Genomic DNA, 15,610 nt, shown 5'->3' on the forward strand with positions numbered 1-15,610 from the left:
GACCCATTACCATGGTGATGGATCATGTGATGGATCATGTGATGAGCACAGTGATGTCACCACAGGTCCTTTGACAGGTCATGAAGAAAGAACAGAAGACGATCAATTGGAGGAGGTGAGTTAATTATTTTTTTATTTTTTAACCCTCATTGGCACTGCCCACTGCGCCACCAATGTTTATTATATTGAGGGGGGGCGCACTGTGCCACCAATGTTTATTATATTGAGGGGGGGCGCACTGCGCCACCAATGTTTATTATATTGGGGGGGGCCCACTGCGCCACCAATGTTTATTATACTGGGGTGTTGGGGGGGCGCACTGCGCCACCAATGTTTATTATACTGGGGTGTTGGGGGGGCGCACTGCGCCACCAATGTTTATTATACTGGGGTGTTGGGGGGGGGGCGCACTGTGCACAACGATGGGTAAGGGAAATTTCACAGCAGAGTGCGCATGCGCTGGGAGCCTCGCCGGCGGTTAGGGTAGGGAAAAATTATGGGCCAGTGCACAGGTGCGGTGATCGGATGGCTGTTCTCAGCAGGACACCGGCCGACACTGCGCATGCGCTGGGAGCCTCACCAGCGGTTAGGGTAGGGAAAAAGCACTGGCCCGTACGTAATTTTTCCCTTCCCTAACCGCTGGTGAGGCTCCCGGTGCATGCGCAGTGTCGGCCGGTGTTCAGCTGAGAACATCCATCCGATCACTGCGCCTGCGCACTGGCCCATAGTTTTTCCCTACCCTAACCGCCGGCGAGACTCCTGGCGAGACTCCTGGCGCATGCGCACTCTGCTGTGAAACTTCCCTAACCTGACGTTGTGCGCCTGCACGGCACTGCACACCTCCTCACGTCATGTCCGGTGCGACCGGAAGTGACGAGGGTAGGGAAATCTCAAGTAGGGAAGTATAACATTACACCGGCCTTTGGGGTGTGTGGGCTGGTAACTACTTGGTTGGATAGTCAGCCAGTCTATGACATGATGCCAGCAACAAGCAGTGTTTTTTTTGTTTTTTTTTTGGGGGGGGGGGGGGGGGGGGCGCCACAAGGTTAGCTCGCACAGGGCGCCTGGACACCTAAGGCCGGCCCTGCGTGACGGATTAATCTATTTCATGCTCCGATGATCTCCCTTGCCAAAGGCATTTTGTGGAGTTCCGGTGACGTACCGGGTTCTCCTTCGAGCTGCCAAGTGGAGGCCTCCGCCCAGCAGTGAGCCCGGTGACGTCATCGGCACTGATGGGCGGGCTTTAGCGCTGCCCTAGCCTGTAAAACGGCTAGGGCAGCGCTAAAGCCCGCCCATCAGAGCCGGTGACGTCACCGAACACACTGCTGGGCGGATGCCTCCACTTGGCAGCCCGAAGGAGAGCCTGGTACGTCACCGGAACTCCACAAAATGATTGCGCAGGGCAAGGGAGATCATCGGAGCATGAACTGCTCCGATGCTCAATTCAGGGGGGGGGCTGCCTGTGAGAAATTATGGGTATGTCCGGGTTCAGCTCTGAACCCAGACAACCCCTTTAAGACACCTTCCCCAGTGGGAGAGTGACTGAGCAATACTTTGTCTAGCTTGCTACTTCCTGCAAAGGTGTGCCATATTTGTTTGTCTGCCCGTGTACTAACTTCGGCCTGTTTCCTGGATACTGACCTTCTTGGTGCCTGACCTGTCCTCTGTATTGACTATTCTCTGCCCACCTTGACCTCGGACTGTTTATTGGATTGCTCATACTCTTCCTGCCCTTACCTTGGCCTGCCCTGACTACAGCTTTGCCTGATTGCTCTTCACCAGTGTTTCTTAACCCCCGTGGGTCAGCTGTCAATCATACATAGAATACTCCAGGAGGTAGCAGCCTGGTAGTTCCCCTGCAGCAAAGTCTAGATCTTTGTACAAGAGATAAATCGTAAAAATCAGGGGACTGCCAGGATAAGAGACTTAGCTTTAGCCCAAAGTCAAATCTGTTAGTTGACACAGTGGTTCCACACTCACTGCCGTAACACATTTGAAGATCTATCACATACAATATGCGTTAACAATCAAGATGACCATCATATTTCACCACTTATTTTTCAGAGCCCCTTTGGAAAAATCAAAGGATCAATTTGATTGGTTGCTACGCCAGTTTTCCTTTACACCAGTTCTGATAAATCTCCCCCCAAAGAGTTTAGAAAACACTGATGCAATGTGACCTACTCTTGGAAGACATGGGCAGCCCCCAACTGCTCCATGGTGGCACAGAACAGCATCTCCTCTGCATCATCATCTTCATCGGACCATCCAGATTCAAAGGTTTCCTCCATTATCGGCCTTTCACCATGTTCATTACCATTTGCCATGTTAACCCCTAGTAACTTACCTAAAACAAAAGACACATACAGTACTGTAAGCTTAAATAGCAAATCATGATTTATATTCTCAAAATAGCAAGTATGTAAGCAGTAGGTTTTTGTATGCATCACTTGTACTTCGTGGACCTCCAATAATGTCGACAGCTATGTTTCCCACCAGAAGTTTACTGACAGCTTAAAACACAATGGGGAGAGCGGGTTGTCCGCTTGCGCAGGTCACCAGCATTGTTCAATCTGGCATTATTGGCAAGATGAACTGCCACAACCTCCACCATGTTATTAGTCATGTCTGCCCCATGTTACAATCCTCACTCCTAACACTGTAATATTAACTCTGACTGTAGGAAGTAGAAAGGTGATTTGAGAGAGTTCTGACCTCTAGAAAGACAACCATTTAGCTACCCTAGACCACCAGGGATGTACCTGTAACTCCTTCACTTCCCAAACCACCAGCGATTAAGCAACTAAACACTGCGCTACAGTATATGGGTGGACTGGCAAGTAATTAGCAAAGTCTATAGGGGGCACTCTGCTGACGCTGACATTTCTGGAGGGCACTCTGATGACGCTGACGTTTTGGGGGGGCACTCTGATGACGCTTCTGGGGGTTCACTCTGCTGACGCTGCCGTTTCTGGGGGTTCACTCTGCCGACGCTGACGTTTCGGTGGGGAGAGGGGGCACTCTGCCGACGCTGACGTTTTGGGGGGGAAGAAGCACTCTGCTGACGCTGCCACTTCCCCAGGGCCCGCTGCTGACGCTGCCACTTCTCGAGGGCCCTCTGCTGACGCTGCCACTTCCCCAGGGCCCGCTGCTGACGCTGCCACTTCTCGAGGGCCCTCTGCTGACGCTGCCACTTCCCCAGGGCCCGCTGCTGACGCTGCCACTTCTCGAGGGCCCTCTGCTGACGCTGCCACTTCTCGAGGGCCCTCTGCTGATGCTGCCACTTCTCGAGGGCCCTCTGCTGACCCAGCCACTTCTCGAGGGCCCTCTGCTGACGCTGCCACTTCTCGAGGGCCCTCTGCTGACCCAGCCACTTCGAGGGCCCTCTGCTGACGCTGCCACTTCTCGAGGGCCCTCTGCTGACGCAGCCACTTCTCGAGGGCCCTCTGCTGACCCAGCCACTTCTCGAGGGCCCTCTGCTGACCCAGCCACTTCTCGAGGGCCCTCTGCTGATGCTGACACTTTTCGAGGGCCCTCTGCTGACCCAGCCACTTCTCGAGGGCCCTCTGCTGACGCTGCCACTGCTCGAGGGCGCTCTCGCAATATTATGCTTAGCACTTAGCTGCTAGCTATTATAGCAGTAATCTGATGGTGCCGTCATCAGGTGCCATGTTATGTAGTAGCTGTATAGGGCTATTATTTATTTGTCCAGTGTTGTAGTATTATATGTGCACTGTATGGCGGAATTCTCTCTACACAATGTATAGGGACCTTATTTACTCACTTTCTAATAGATACACGGAGTGTGCCTATCATGGCCATGTGCATTTGTGTTCTGTGTTTTGTATGCTCAACGTTCACAAAACCTATGGCTCCCACTTGACCAAATCCTTAAATTTTATTTATTTTTTTGTGATTTTGGGAACACTTGATGGATTGCAGCAACTTGCTTCCTCAAATGTAAGGTTATGCACATAGGAAGGAATAATGCAAGTCACCCGTACATACTAAATGGTAAAACACTGGGTAACACTGACATGGAAAAGGACCTAGGAATTTTAGTGAACAGCAAACTAAGCTGTAGAAACCAGTGTCAGGCAGCTGCTGCCAAGGCCAATAAGATAATGGGTTGCATCAAAAGGGGCACAGATGCCCGTGATGAGAACATAGTCTTACCACTTTACAAATCACTAGTCAGACCACACATGGAGTACTGTGTACAGTTCTGGGCTCCTGTGAACAAGGCAGACATAGCAGAGCTGGAGAGGGTCCAGAGGAGAGCAACTAAAGTAATAACTGGAATGGGTGGACTACAGTACCCTGAAAGATTATCAACATTAGGGTTATTCACTTTAGTAAAAAGACGACTGAGGGGAGATCTAATTACTATGTATAAATATATCAGGGGTCAGTATAGAGATCTCTCCCATCATCTATTTATCCCCAGGACTGTGACTGTGACGAGGGGACATCCTCTGCGTCTGGAGGAAAGAAGGTTTGTACACAAACATAGAAGAGGATTCTTTACGGTAAGAGCAGTGAGACTATGAAACTTTCTGCCTGAGGAGGTGGTGATGGTGAGTACAATAAAGGAATTCAAGAGGGGCCTGGATGTATTTCTGGAGTGTAATAATATTACAGGCTATAGCTACTAGAGAGGGGTCTTTGATCCAGGGAGTGGGGAAAATTGGCTTCTACCTCACAGTTTATTTTTGCCTTCCTCTGGATCTACTTGCAGGATAACAGGCCGAACTGGATGGACAAATGTCTTTTTTCAGCCTTATATACTATGTTACTATGTTAATCAGACACTTATGAATTCCTTAGCTCTTATCTAAGTACTCGAGTACATGGATGGTTTCAATAGCACTCATTTCCCCTTCTTTGACTGAAACATAGCTTGCTTCCTAGGACACTGAGACAAGCGTACATTTGCACCTGCACCTAACTACCATATAAACTGAAGCACTGTCAGTATTGGTGTAATTTATTTAAAGGGGTTTTCCAAGATTTTGTCAAAATTTGGCAGAGAGCAAAGGGCCGTGTAAAAGACAAAAAAATCTTCACTCACCTTTTAAATTTCCCACCACTCCCTCTCGTCTCTGCTGCTCTGATCCCCGCTGGGCCTTTGTCATCATGCGCCATTCATGCACATGTGACCACTGAGGCCAGTGACTGGTTTCAGTGGTCATGTGTACGTATCCAATGCAGAGCCAATGGAGATCAGAGCAGTGGAACGGCGGAACAGTTAACAGGTAAGGTTTTTTTTAATTTATTTTACAGATCCCAGCTCTCTGGGATCTCCTTAAAGAGACCAGTCCTGTATGGACAATTACTGGAAGTACTGCATGGTACGGAGACTTACTGGCAATGCTCCATGGGAAACGAATATGCAAAGAGGAGAACCATCTCACCAGCGCCACCTTGTGGAAGTGGCTCCCTAGGAGTCAAAATTAGGCTTTTCAACAAGCCTTGGGATTTGACAAGGGATACCTCTTTGATTGAGTAATGAATATGGAACAGTGAGGTAACACGACAGGATTACAAAGTTGAGCAGAAGGTTACCAAGGCCCATGCTGAACTCCACAGGAGTGAGGTAGCCATTATTGCTCTGGTCTAGGCTGTCAAATACGGCTTCTAATTGTTCTGGAGTGAGAGGAAGCTCATTCTGTAGTCGCTGAAAAAGAAAAAACAAAGAAAACAAAGCGGGTGTTACAAGTCAGCATTGTCACTCCATTACATTATGGCATCCTGAGTGACACTCGCACTTCCGGCAGAAAGTTAAAGGGGTTCCCTGGGATTTTAATATTGATGACCTATCCTCACTGTCAGACCCCCGCCAATCTGATATTAATGATCTATCCTGAGGATAGGTCATCAATATTAAAATCCCAGAAATTCTCTTTAAAGGGGTTGTCCGAAATTTTGATATTGATGGCCGATGCCCAGTATAGTCCATTATTAGCTGATCAGTGGGGAACGGACACCCAGGGCCCCCAGCAGAACAGCTGTTTGAAGAGGCCATGGCGCTGCAGCCTCTTCCTAGACCAATTATGTCACATTCATTGGTCACATGGCCAATTGGCATCACAGTCCCTTTCAAAGTGAATAGACCTGGGCTGCAATACCAAACACAGCCACTATACAATGTACGGCGCTGTGTAAAATCAGTTTTAGATCATTATAGTTGTGGGCTTTATTATGTACTGAATGCAATAACATCTTCCTACATACGTTTTACAGCACTTGTAGGTGGTACGTTTATTTTCCTTTTTGCGGACCCACAAGAGGTGTAATGCATGCCCCCTCCCCGCTCTGCTCCATGGGGCTTTATACAGGGAAATACAGAGGCTACCGATTCTGGTCAGTCCTCCTTGTACTTACACTGCCTGTGACAGAGTATGACTGATCGGTCCATGCCTTCCTCGAGGTGCCCTCTGCTCTATACATGCTCCTCAGTATTCATTACCACTATCACCACTGACCATGCATGAGATGTATGTCGGCTGATCATCTAAAGTGTATGGGGCCTCCTAACTGAACAGCAGATGTCAGGGGAGATAAGGATCAGGCTGCTGGATGTCAACATGCCTGATCCTTTTATTCTATGGAGACTTACTTCACTCTCCCTACTGAGAACACATGCACACTTAGCTGACGCATGCATGTGTCAGCTTTAGTACTGGGAAGAAGGAAGGTCCTAATGCTCATCAACATCAAGACTTTGCGTACATAGCCACTGAAAAAGGGATTTCTTCTATTGAAAATGGGAGTTTTTTTTTTTCTCTCTCTCTGTATTCTGTCCCTCTATTCTGCTCCTAGGCTGTTGTCTTTCCATATACAGTCCCTCATCCACCCCAGCAGTAACATACAACCCTCGCTGATACTTATAGATATAAAAAATACTTTACTGGTATTTCGGGTTCGGGTTTGGGACCCGAACTTGACCCCGAACCCGGCCCCCATTAAAGTCAATGGGGACCCAAACTTCACTTTATTATTTTAAAATAATAGCATTCTTAAGACAGAATGCTAAATAAAATGCCCATTGAGGGGCTAAAAATAATTTTAAAAAAAACTCACCTCATCCACTTGATTGCTCAGCCTTGATAGTGCAGGTCTGCTTTATTCAGGACCTGCAAAAGGACCTGCGATGACGTCACTGCAGGTCCCGCTGAATGAAGACAGAAGATCCTTCTATCTTCATTCAGCAGGACCTGCAGTGACGTCACCACGCTTCACCACCACTTTTGCAGGACCTGCGCGATCAAGTGGATGAGGTGAGTTTTTTTATTATTATTTTTAACCCCTCAATGGCCATTTTATTTAGCATTCTTCTTAATGCTATTATTTTCCGTTATAACCATGTTATAACGGAAAATAATAACATCACCCAAACACCGAACCCAAGCTTCAGTGAAAAAGTCCTTTGCAGTTTGGGTTCCCTCAACCCTACTGATAATATAGAGGTGACAAAGCAAATATACACGAAGATACAAATAGAAGACATTACATAGAGGACACCACTGCACACAGCAGCCTCTTTTCCTGTCCCAGGATACCAGACCAATGTGGGCAATAATGTGTACGAAAAAAAAAAAAAATATATATATATATATATATATATATATATTGCATAATATATATCTAGAGCCCAACTGTCTATTGGGGCTACACTTCTAACTAACTCACATCCACTACCTGACAATTAGTACATGAACACATAAAGACTCTTGCATAAACAGTATATATATATACACAGTACAGACCAAAGGTTTGGACACATCTTCTCATTCAAAGAGTTTTCTTTATTTTCATGACTATGAAGGCATCAAAACTATGAATTAACACATGTGGAATTATATACATAACAAACAAGTGTGAAACAACTGAAAATATGTCATATTCTAGGTTCTTCAAAGTAGCCACCTTTTGCTTTGATTACTGCTTTGCACACTCTTGGCATTCTCTTGATGAGCTTCAAGAGGTAGTCCCCTGAAATGGTCTTCCAACAGTCTTGAAGGAGTTCCCAGAGATGCTTAGCACTTGTTGGACCTTTTGCCTTCACTCTGCTGTCCAGCTCACCCCAAACCATCTCGATTGGGTTCAGGTCCGGTGACTGTGGAGGCCAGGTCATCTGGCGCAGCACCCCATCACTCTCCTTCATGGTCAAATAGCCCTTACTTTCAAAGTTTTCCCAATTTTTCGGCTGACTGACTGATCTTCATTTCTTAAAGTAATGATGGCCACTCGTTTTTCTTTACTTAGCTGCTTTTTTCTTGCCATAATACAAATTCTAACAGTCTATTCAGTAGGACTATCAGCTGTGTATCCACCTGACTTCTCCTCAACGCCACTGATGGTCCCAACCCCATTTATAAGGCAAGAAATCCCACTTATTAAACCTGACAGGGCACACCTGTGAAGTGAAAACCATTTCAGGGGACTACCTCTTGAAGCTCATCAAGAGAATGCCAAGAGTGTGCAAAGCAGTAATCAAAGCAAAAGGTGGCTACTTTGAAGAACCTAGAATATGACATCTTTTCAGTTGTTTCACACTTGTTTGTTATGTATATAATTCCACATGTGTTAATTCATAGTTTTGATGCCTTCAGTGTGAATCTACAATTTTCATAGTCATGAAAATAAAGAAAACTCTTTGAATGAGAAGGTGTGTCCAAACTTTTGGTCTGTACTGTATATATATATATATATATATATATATATATACACACACACATCCATACATCTTCTACACATCCATAAACACGTGCAGGCCACAGAATCCACAGTTCCACATGTAAATGGCATACAGCTACAGGCTACAAACATCTATATGTACATATATAAAGTATACTATAGTATTATACCTACTGTATATACATACACAAAAAGCGCTCACTTAATATAACCTGATCCTAAGGTAAGTGCTGTTCGTCCAGGGGTGGCAGGGAAAGAGTGTGAGCCCCAGAGCTTCACATAGCCTATATGTTCCTGTGTCTCGGCCTCCGCCATGGACTCCACCCTGTGACCACCCAAATACCTTCCGATCTGCTGGTTAAGAGAATGCAGTCTTTCTGCGTTTTCACCGGCTTTACAATGTGTCCTTCCTGTCTTTGAAATGCTAACCAAATGGCCTCTGGGCATACTGATAGCTCAATGGGTGGATAGCACTGAATGATATCTGTATATAATATATCCATTTACTAGTTATATATTATACAGTCATAGAACTGGGGTCTGTCTAGAAACCATATTTTCCTGTAACAGCCACACACAACATACCGATGCTCACTAGCCTCAGGACGCTGTGGGCCTGTTGTCCCTAGGCCCAGGGGTGGACTGGGAACTTAAAATGGCCCTGGAAAAAAAAACTAATGGAATCATTTATAAAACTGGTGTGAAGTAGAACTGGCCTAGTTTCCCATATGAATAAAAAATAAAAATAGGATCAACAAAGAGGTTTGGACGACAAAGCATATATTAAGGGTGTATACCCCGAATATATAGAGCGACGGGGCGCCAAGAAGGTGGATAGTACATGCCAGAAAGCAGAGAAGGATTATCCCATATGGGGAAAAATGAAAATATTGAAGGGAAGGCAGCCACGTGGTCAGAGAATAGCAAAGCTAAACGGCAGAACAGATACAGTGTCGTGGTCTGGATATGGGTATTTGGGGCTCCATGCTGGGTCCCCCAATACTCCAAAATAGTCCATCAAAAATGTGACCCACTAGAAGGCGCCACTCCTCTGCCAGAATACTCGTACCCACTGTAGTGTATGGTGAAATAGGAGTGATCCCTCCTTATAACTAGTTGTTTTTTTTTTGCCTTCCTCTGGATCAACTTGCAGGATAACAGGTCGAACTGGATGGACAAATGTCTTTTTTCGGCCTTATATACTATGTAACCATGTTAAAACACACGGCACTCAACGCGTTTCAGGGGAGTGTCAGAGTGGAATGCACATGAATAGGTGTGCGTTCCACTGCGGAATGTGCAAGATACTACAAACATATAATATATTCTTTGCAATAGGATAAGGAAACTAATTATTATATTAATAGTAGTAGATGTTTTTTTTTTAAAGGAGAAACTAAAAATAATAAAAGTACAAATAATATATCAATAAGAAAATCGTATATGATAAAAAAAAAAGGATAATTTTAAATGACAAGGAATGAGGTTTATCATAAGAGTGCACGTATCTAAAATAAAGGAGGGGGGAATATTCTGTATGTACTTGTAAAAAATGTCTATATAAAATAAAATAATTATGTACATAGACATAAAGGATATGTATATAAAAGAAGTTATATGGATGGTTATATAAAATATACACTGCTCAAAAAAATAAAGGGAACACAAAAATAACACATCCTAGATCTGAATTAATTAAATATTCTTCTGAAATACTTTGTTCTTTACATAGTTGAATGTGCTGACAACAAAATCCCCCCCAAAAAAAAAATGGAAATCAAATTTTTTAACCCATGGAGGTCTGGATTTGGAGTCACCCTCAAAATTAAAGTGGAAAAACACACTACAGGCTGATCCAACTTTGATGTAATGTCCTTAAAACAAGTCAAAATGAGGCTCAGTAGTGTGTGTGGCCTCCACGTGCCTGTATGACCTCCCTACAACGCCTGTGCATGCTCCTGATGAGGTGGCGGACGGTCTCCTGAGGGATCTCCTCCCAGACCTGGACTAAAGCATCTGACAACTCCTAGACAGTCTGTGGTGCAACGTGACGTTGGTGGATAGGGCGAGACGTGATGTCCCAGATGTGCTCAATTGGATTCAGGTCTGGGGAACGGGCGGGCCAGTCCATAGCATCAATGCCTTCGTCTTGCAGGAACTGCTGACACACTCCAGCCACATGAGGTCTAGCATTGTCTTGCATTAGGAGGAACCAACCGCACCAGCATATGGTCTCACAAGGGGTCTGAGGATCTCATCTCGGTACCTAATGGCAGTCAGGCTACCTCTGGCGAGCACATGGAGGGCTGTGCGGCCCTCCAAAGAAATGCCACCCCACACCATTACTGACCCAATGCCAAACCGGTCATGCTGGAGGATGTTGCAGGCAGCAGAACGTTCTCCACGGCGTCTCCAGACTCTGTCACGTCTGTCATGTGCTCAGTGTGAACCTGCTTTCATCTGTGAAGAGCACAGGGCGCCAGTGGCGAATTTGCCAATCTTGGTGTTCTCTGGCAAATGCCAAACGTCCTGCATGGTGTTGGGCTGTAAGCACAACCCCCACCTGTGGACGTCGGGCCCTCATATCACCCTCATGGAGTCTGTTTCTGACCGTTTGAGCAGACACATGCACATTTGTGGCCTGCTGGAGGTCATTTTGCAGGGCTCTGGCAGTGATCCTCCTTGCACAAAGGCGGAGGTAGCGGTCCTGCTGCTGGGTTGTTGCCCTCCTACGGCCTCCTCCACGTCTCCTGATGTACTGGCCTGTCTCCTGGTAGCGCCTCCATGCTCTGGACACTACGCTGACAGACACAGCAAACCTTCTTGCCACAGCTCGCATTGATGTGCCATCCTGGATAAGCTGCACTACCTGAGCCACTTGTGTGGGTTGTAGACTCCGTCTCATGCTACCACTAGAGTGAAAGCACTGCCAGCATTCAAAAGTGACCAAAACATCAGCCAGGAAGCATAGGAACTGAGAAGTGGTCAGGTCACCACCTGCAGAACCACTCCTTTATTGGGGGTGTCTTGCTAATTGCCTATAATTTCCACCTGTTGTCTATTCTATTTGCACAACAGCATGTGAAATTGATACGGTAGTCACTCAGTGTTGCTTCCTAAGTGGACAGTTTGATTTCACAGAAGTGTGATTGACTTGGAGTTACATTGTGTTGTTTAAGTGTTCCCTTTATTTTTTTGAGCAGTGTATATATGTATATATATTTTAAAAAAATCATAAAATATACTTCACACACATAAATAATTAGATAGATTGCATCGCTAAAATGTTGTGGACTAAATAGATCAGTAATTTGCATATTCTAATGACTCATTGAGACTGAACGGGGTTAGAGTGTTTAAGCGAAAAATCCAGAACATTTCCTTACAGCATAATAATTGATACGATTGTGGTGACCATTCAATATTAGTTAGGCTACATGCACACGAACGTTGTTTGTTTCCGTGTCCATTCCGTTTTTTTTTGGCGTATAGGATGCGGACAGCACACCATGTGCTGTCCGCATCAGTATGTCCTTTCCGTAGCCCCGTAAAAAAAAATTGTGCATGGCCTATTTTTTTCTAGTTTGTGGACAAGTATAGGCATTATTACGATGGATCCGCAAAAAAAACGGACGCCAAACGGACCGCAAAACACATACAGTCGTGTGCATGTAGCCTTACTCGTAGAGAGGTGGAATCCCCATTATGGACTAGTGCATAGTGGCGAGTGACAATGTGGGTCATTATTCTTCTAGTAATGTTTGAGTGGTGTTCATTTATCCTCTCTCTTAGGGTCTGTGTGGTGCACCCCACATAATAACATTAGTGCTCCCGCAATCCATTCTATGGCGGATGTTTATGGTTTCTTCATTGTGGCGAATTGGAATTTCTCTTGTGTTGTGTGTGATAATGGTGCAACATTTGCACCTCTTTATTCCGCACTTGAAGGCCCCTTATATCCTTCGGTCTTTTGGTGTACCTATTAGCGGTATTTAGTTTAGGACAGGAGGGGGCTATTTGATTCTTTAAAGTTTTCGCTCTATGAAAAATTATATTTGGAACTCGGGGGATACACATGCGGCCGGAGGCTCCACAAAAGCCCCTTATGGTCTACCGTTTTGTTATATGTTATGTGTTGTCTTTATCCTATATACCCAAGAATTCTTCTGCAAATATATACAGTATATATATATATATATATAGTTGCAAGAAAAAGTATGTGAACCCTTTGGAATGATATGGATTTCTGCACAAATTGGTCATAAAATGTGATCTGATCTTCATCTTGGATTTAATAACTGGTTGAACCTCCTTTGGCAGCAATAACTTTAACCAAACGTTTCCTGTAGTTGCAGATCAGATGTGCACAACGCTCAGGAGTAATTCTTGACCATTCCTCTTTACAGAACTGTTTCAGTTCAGCAATATTCTTAGGATGTCTGGTGTGAATCGCTTTCTTGAGGTCATGCCACAGCATCTCAATCGGGTTGAGGTCAGGACTCTGACTGGGCCACTCCAGAAGGCGTATTTTCTTCTGTTTAAGCCATTCTGGTGATTTATTTCTATGCTTTGGGTCGTTGTCCTGTTGCAACACCCATCTTCTGTTTAGCTTCAGCTGGTGGACAGATAGCCTTAAGTTCTCCTGCAAAATGTCTTAATAAACTTGGGAATTAATTTTTCCTTCGATGATAGCAATCCGTCCAGGCTCTGACGCAGCAAAGCAGCCCCAAACCATGATGCCCCCACCACCATACTTTACAGTTGGGATGAGGTTTTGATGTTGGTCTGCTGTGCCTCTTTTTCTCCACACATAGTGTTGTGTGTTTCTTCCAAACAACTCAACTTCGGTTTCATCTGTCCACAGAATATTTTGCCAGTACTGCTGTGGAACATCCAGGTGCTCTTGTGCAAACTGTAAACGTGCAGCAATGTTTTTTTTGGACAGCAGTGGCTTCCTCTGTGGTATCCTCCCATGAAATCTATTCTTGTTTAGTGTTTTACGTATCGTAGATTCGCTAACAGGGATGTTAGCATATGCCAGAGACTTTTGTAAGTCTTTAGCTGACACTCTAGTATTCTTCTTCACCTCATTGAGCAGTCTGCGCTGTGCTCTTGCAGCCATCTTTACAGGACGGACACTCCTAGGGAGAGTAGCAGCAGTGCTGAACTTTCTCCATTTATAGACAATTTGTCTTACCGTGGACTGATGAACAGCAAGGCTTTTGGAGATACTTTTATAACCCTTTCCAGCTTTATGCAAGTCAACAATTCGTAAGGCAATGCTTCTTGTGAAAAGCAAACCCAGAACTGGTGTGTGTTTTTTATAGGGCAGGGCAGCTGTAACCAACACCTCCAATCTCATCGCATTGATTGGACTCCAGTTGGCTGACACCTCACTCCAATTAGCTCTTGTAGAGGTCATTAGTTTAGGGGTTCACATACTTTTCCCACCTGCACTGTGCATGTTTACATGGTGTGTTCAATAAAAACATGGTAACATTTAATTCTTTGTGTGTTATTAGTTTAAGCAGACTGTGATTGTCTATTGTTGTGACTTAGATGAAGATCAGATCACATTTTATGACCAATTTGTGCAGAAATCCATATCCTTCCAAAGGGTTCACATACTTTTTCTTGCAACTGTATATATATACATCTTCCTCATTTGGCAAGGGGACATAGAATCCTTGGAACAGTTCCACTGTTATCTGAATGATATGGACAGTGAGATTGTATTCACATTAACACACTCCAACAAACAGGTCCAGTTCCTTGACACAATGGTGTCTATTGTTGGTGATAGATTGTCTACGGACATCTTCACCAAATCTACTGATTGCAATACGTTATTGCGATATGAAAGCGGTCATCCTAGACCCTGTATTGAGTCCCTACCGCGCAGTCAACTACTGCGTGTGAGGAGAATCGTACAGGATCCAAAAAACCTACCTTTCAGATATGGACAAATGGTCAATAAGTTCAGACAGAGGGGGTACCCGCAAAAAAATTTTGCGAGACATCTGAAGAGAATACAGCATCCGCAGGAGGAGGAGGAAAAGAAATCAAAACCTAAACAGATCCCTTTTGTAACAACATACTCAGAACAAAGTAAGGATATAGCTAGTATATTGAAAAAACACTGGCCTATCCTACAGAGTGATTTTCCTAAGATTGAAACACTGATTAGACCTCCTCTCCTGTCAAACAGACGGCCCACCAACCTGAGAGACAGGCTGGTGAGGGCTGATGTCCCTATCAAAAAGAAGGTGCAAACATTTCTTGGTGCAAGGAGGACGGGATGTTTCCCGTGCCTTACATGTGTGAACTGCACTTATATGATTAGGGGTAATGTGTTTACACATCTGGAAACTGGAGTACAATATGACATTCGTCATTATCTGACGTGTGACAGCACGTTTGTTATTTACGTGTTGAAATGTCCATGTGGTCTCCTCTATGTGGGGGAGACCACATGTGACATGAAAACGCTTTTGAACAATCACCGGTTCTCGATAAGACGCAAAAGATTGGACCCACCGGTCCCTAAACACTTTGTGGAGTTTGGCCATACTGAGAAAGACCTTAAATGTATGATTATAGACCAGGTTCAAAGGGGTAGACGAGGTGGCGACCGTACAGTGACCCTCAAACAACGGGAACTGCGGTGGATACATCGCCTACAGTCACTCAAACCTAAGGGTCTGAATGTGGACTTTAAGTGGAACATTATATAGAATGCTGGGTTCTCTGGCGCCTCTGTGGGGTCTTGTTTTCCTCGTTTACCAATTTGGTTATGTGATCACCTTTGGTGTCTATTCTAATTATCTTATTTCATTTTTTCATTTTTAGAACTTTTGGGATCCAAAAAGGATTCATCTATTCTTCAAGTTATTTTCATGGTGGAGGAGAA

The 15,610-nt window shown here is 44.9% G+C and overlaps 1 protein-coding gene across 2 annotated transcripts in view; it reads right to left on the bottom strand.

Moving 5' to 3' along the window:
* CRACR2B (calcium release activated channel regulator 2B) overlaps positions 1-15,610 on the bottom strand; it is an 86,061-nt gene that overhangs the window by 27,715 nt on the left and 42,736 nt on the right. For both annotated transcript variants that reach the window (XM_040410441.1, XM_040410442.1), the window contains exons 3-4: positions 5,566-5,677; positions 2,185-2,347 (exon numbers count right to left, since the gene is read on the bottom strand). In XM_040410441.1, the coding sequence (XP_040266375.1) occupies positions 2,185-2,347; positions 5,566-5,677 (275 nt within the window). The remainder of the gene's footprint in view (positions 1-2,184; positions 2,348-5,565; positions 5,678-15,610) is intronic.

This window comes from Bufo bufo, chromosome 10, assembly GCF_905171765.1.
Source record: "Bufo bufo chromosome 10, aBufBuf1.1, whole genome shotgun sequence".
NCBI classification, from domain to species: Eukaryota; Metazoa; Chordata; class Amphibia; order Anura; family Bufonidae; genus Bufo; species Bufo bufo.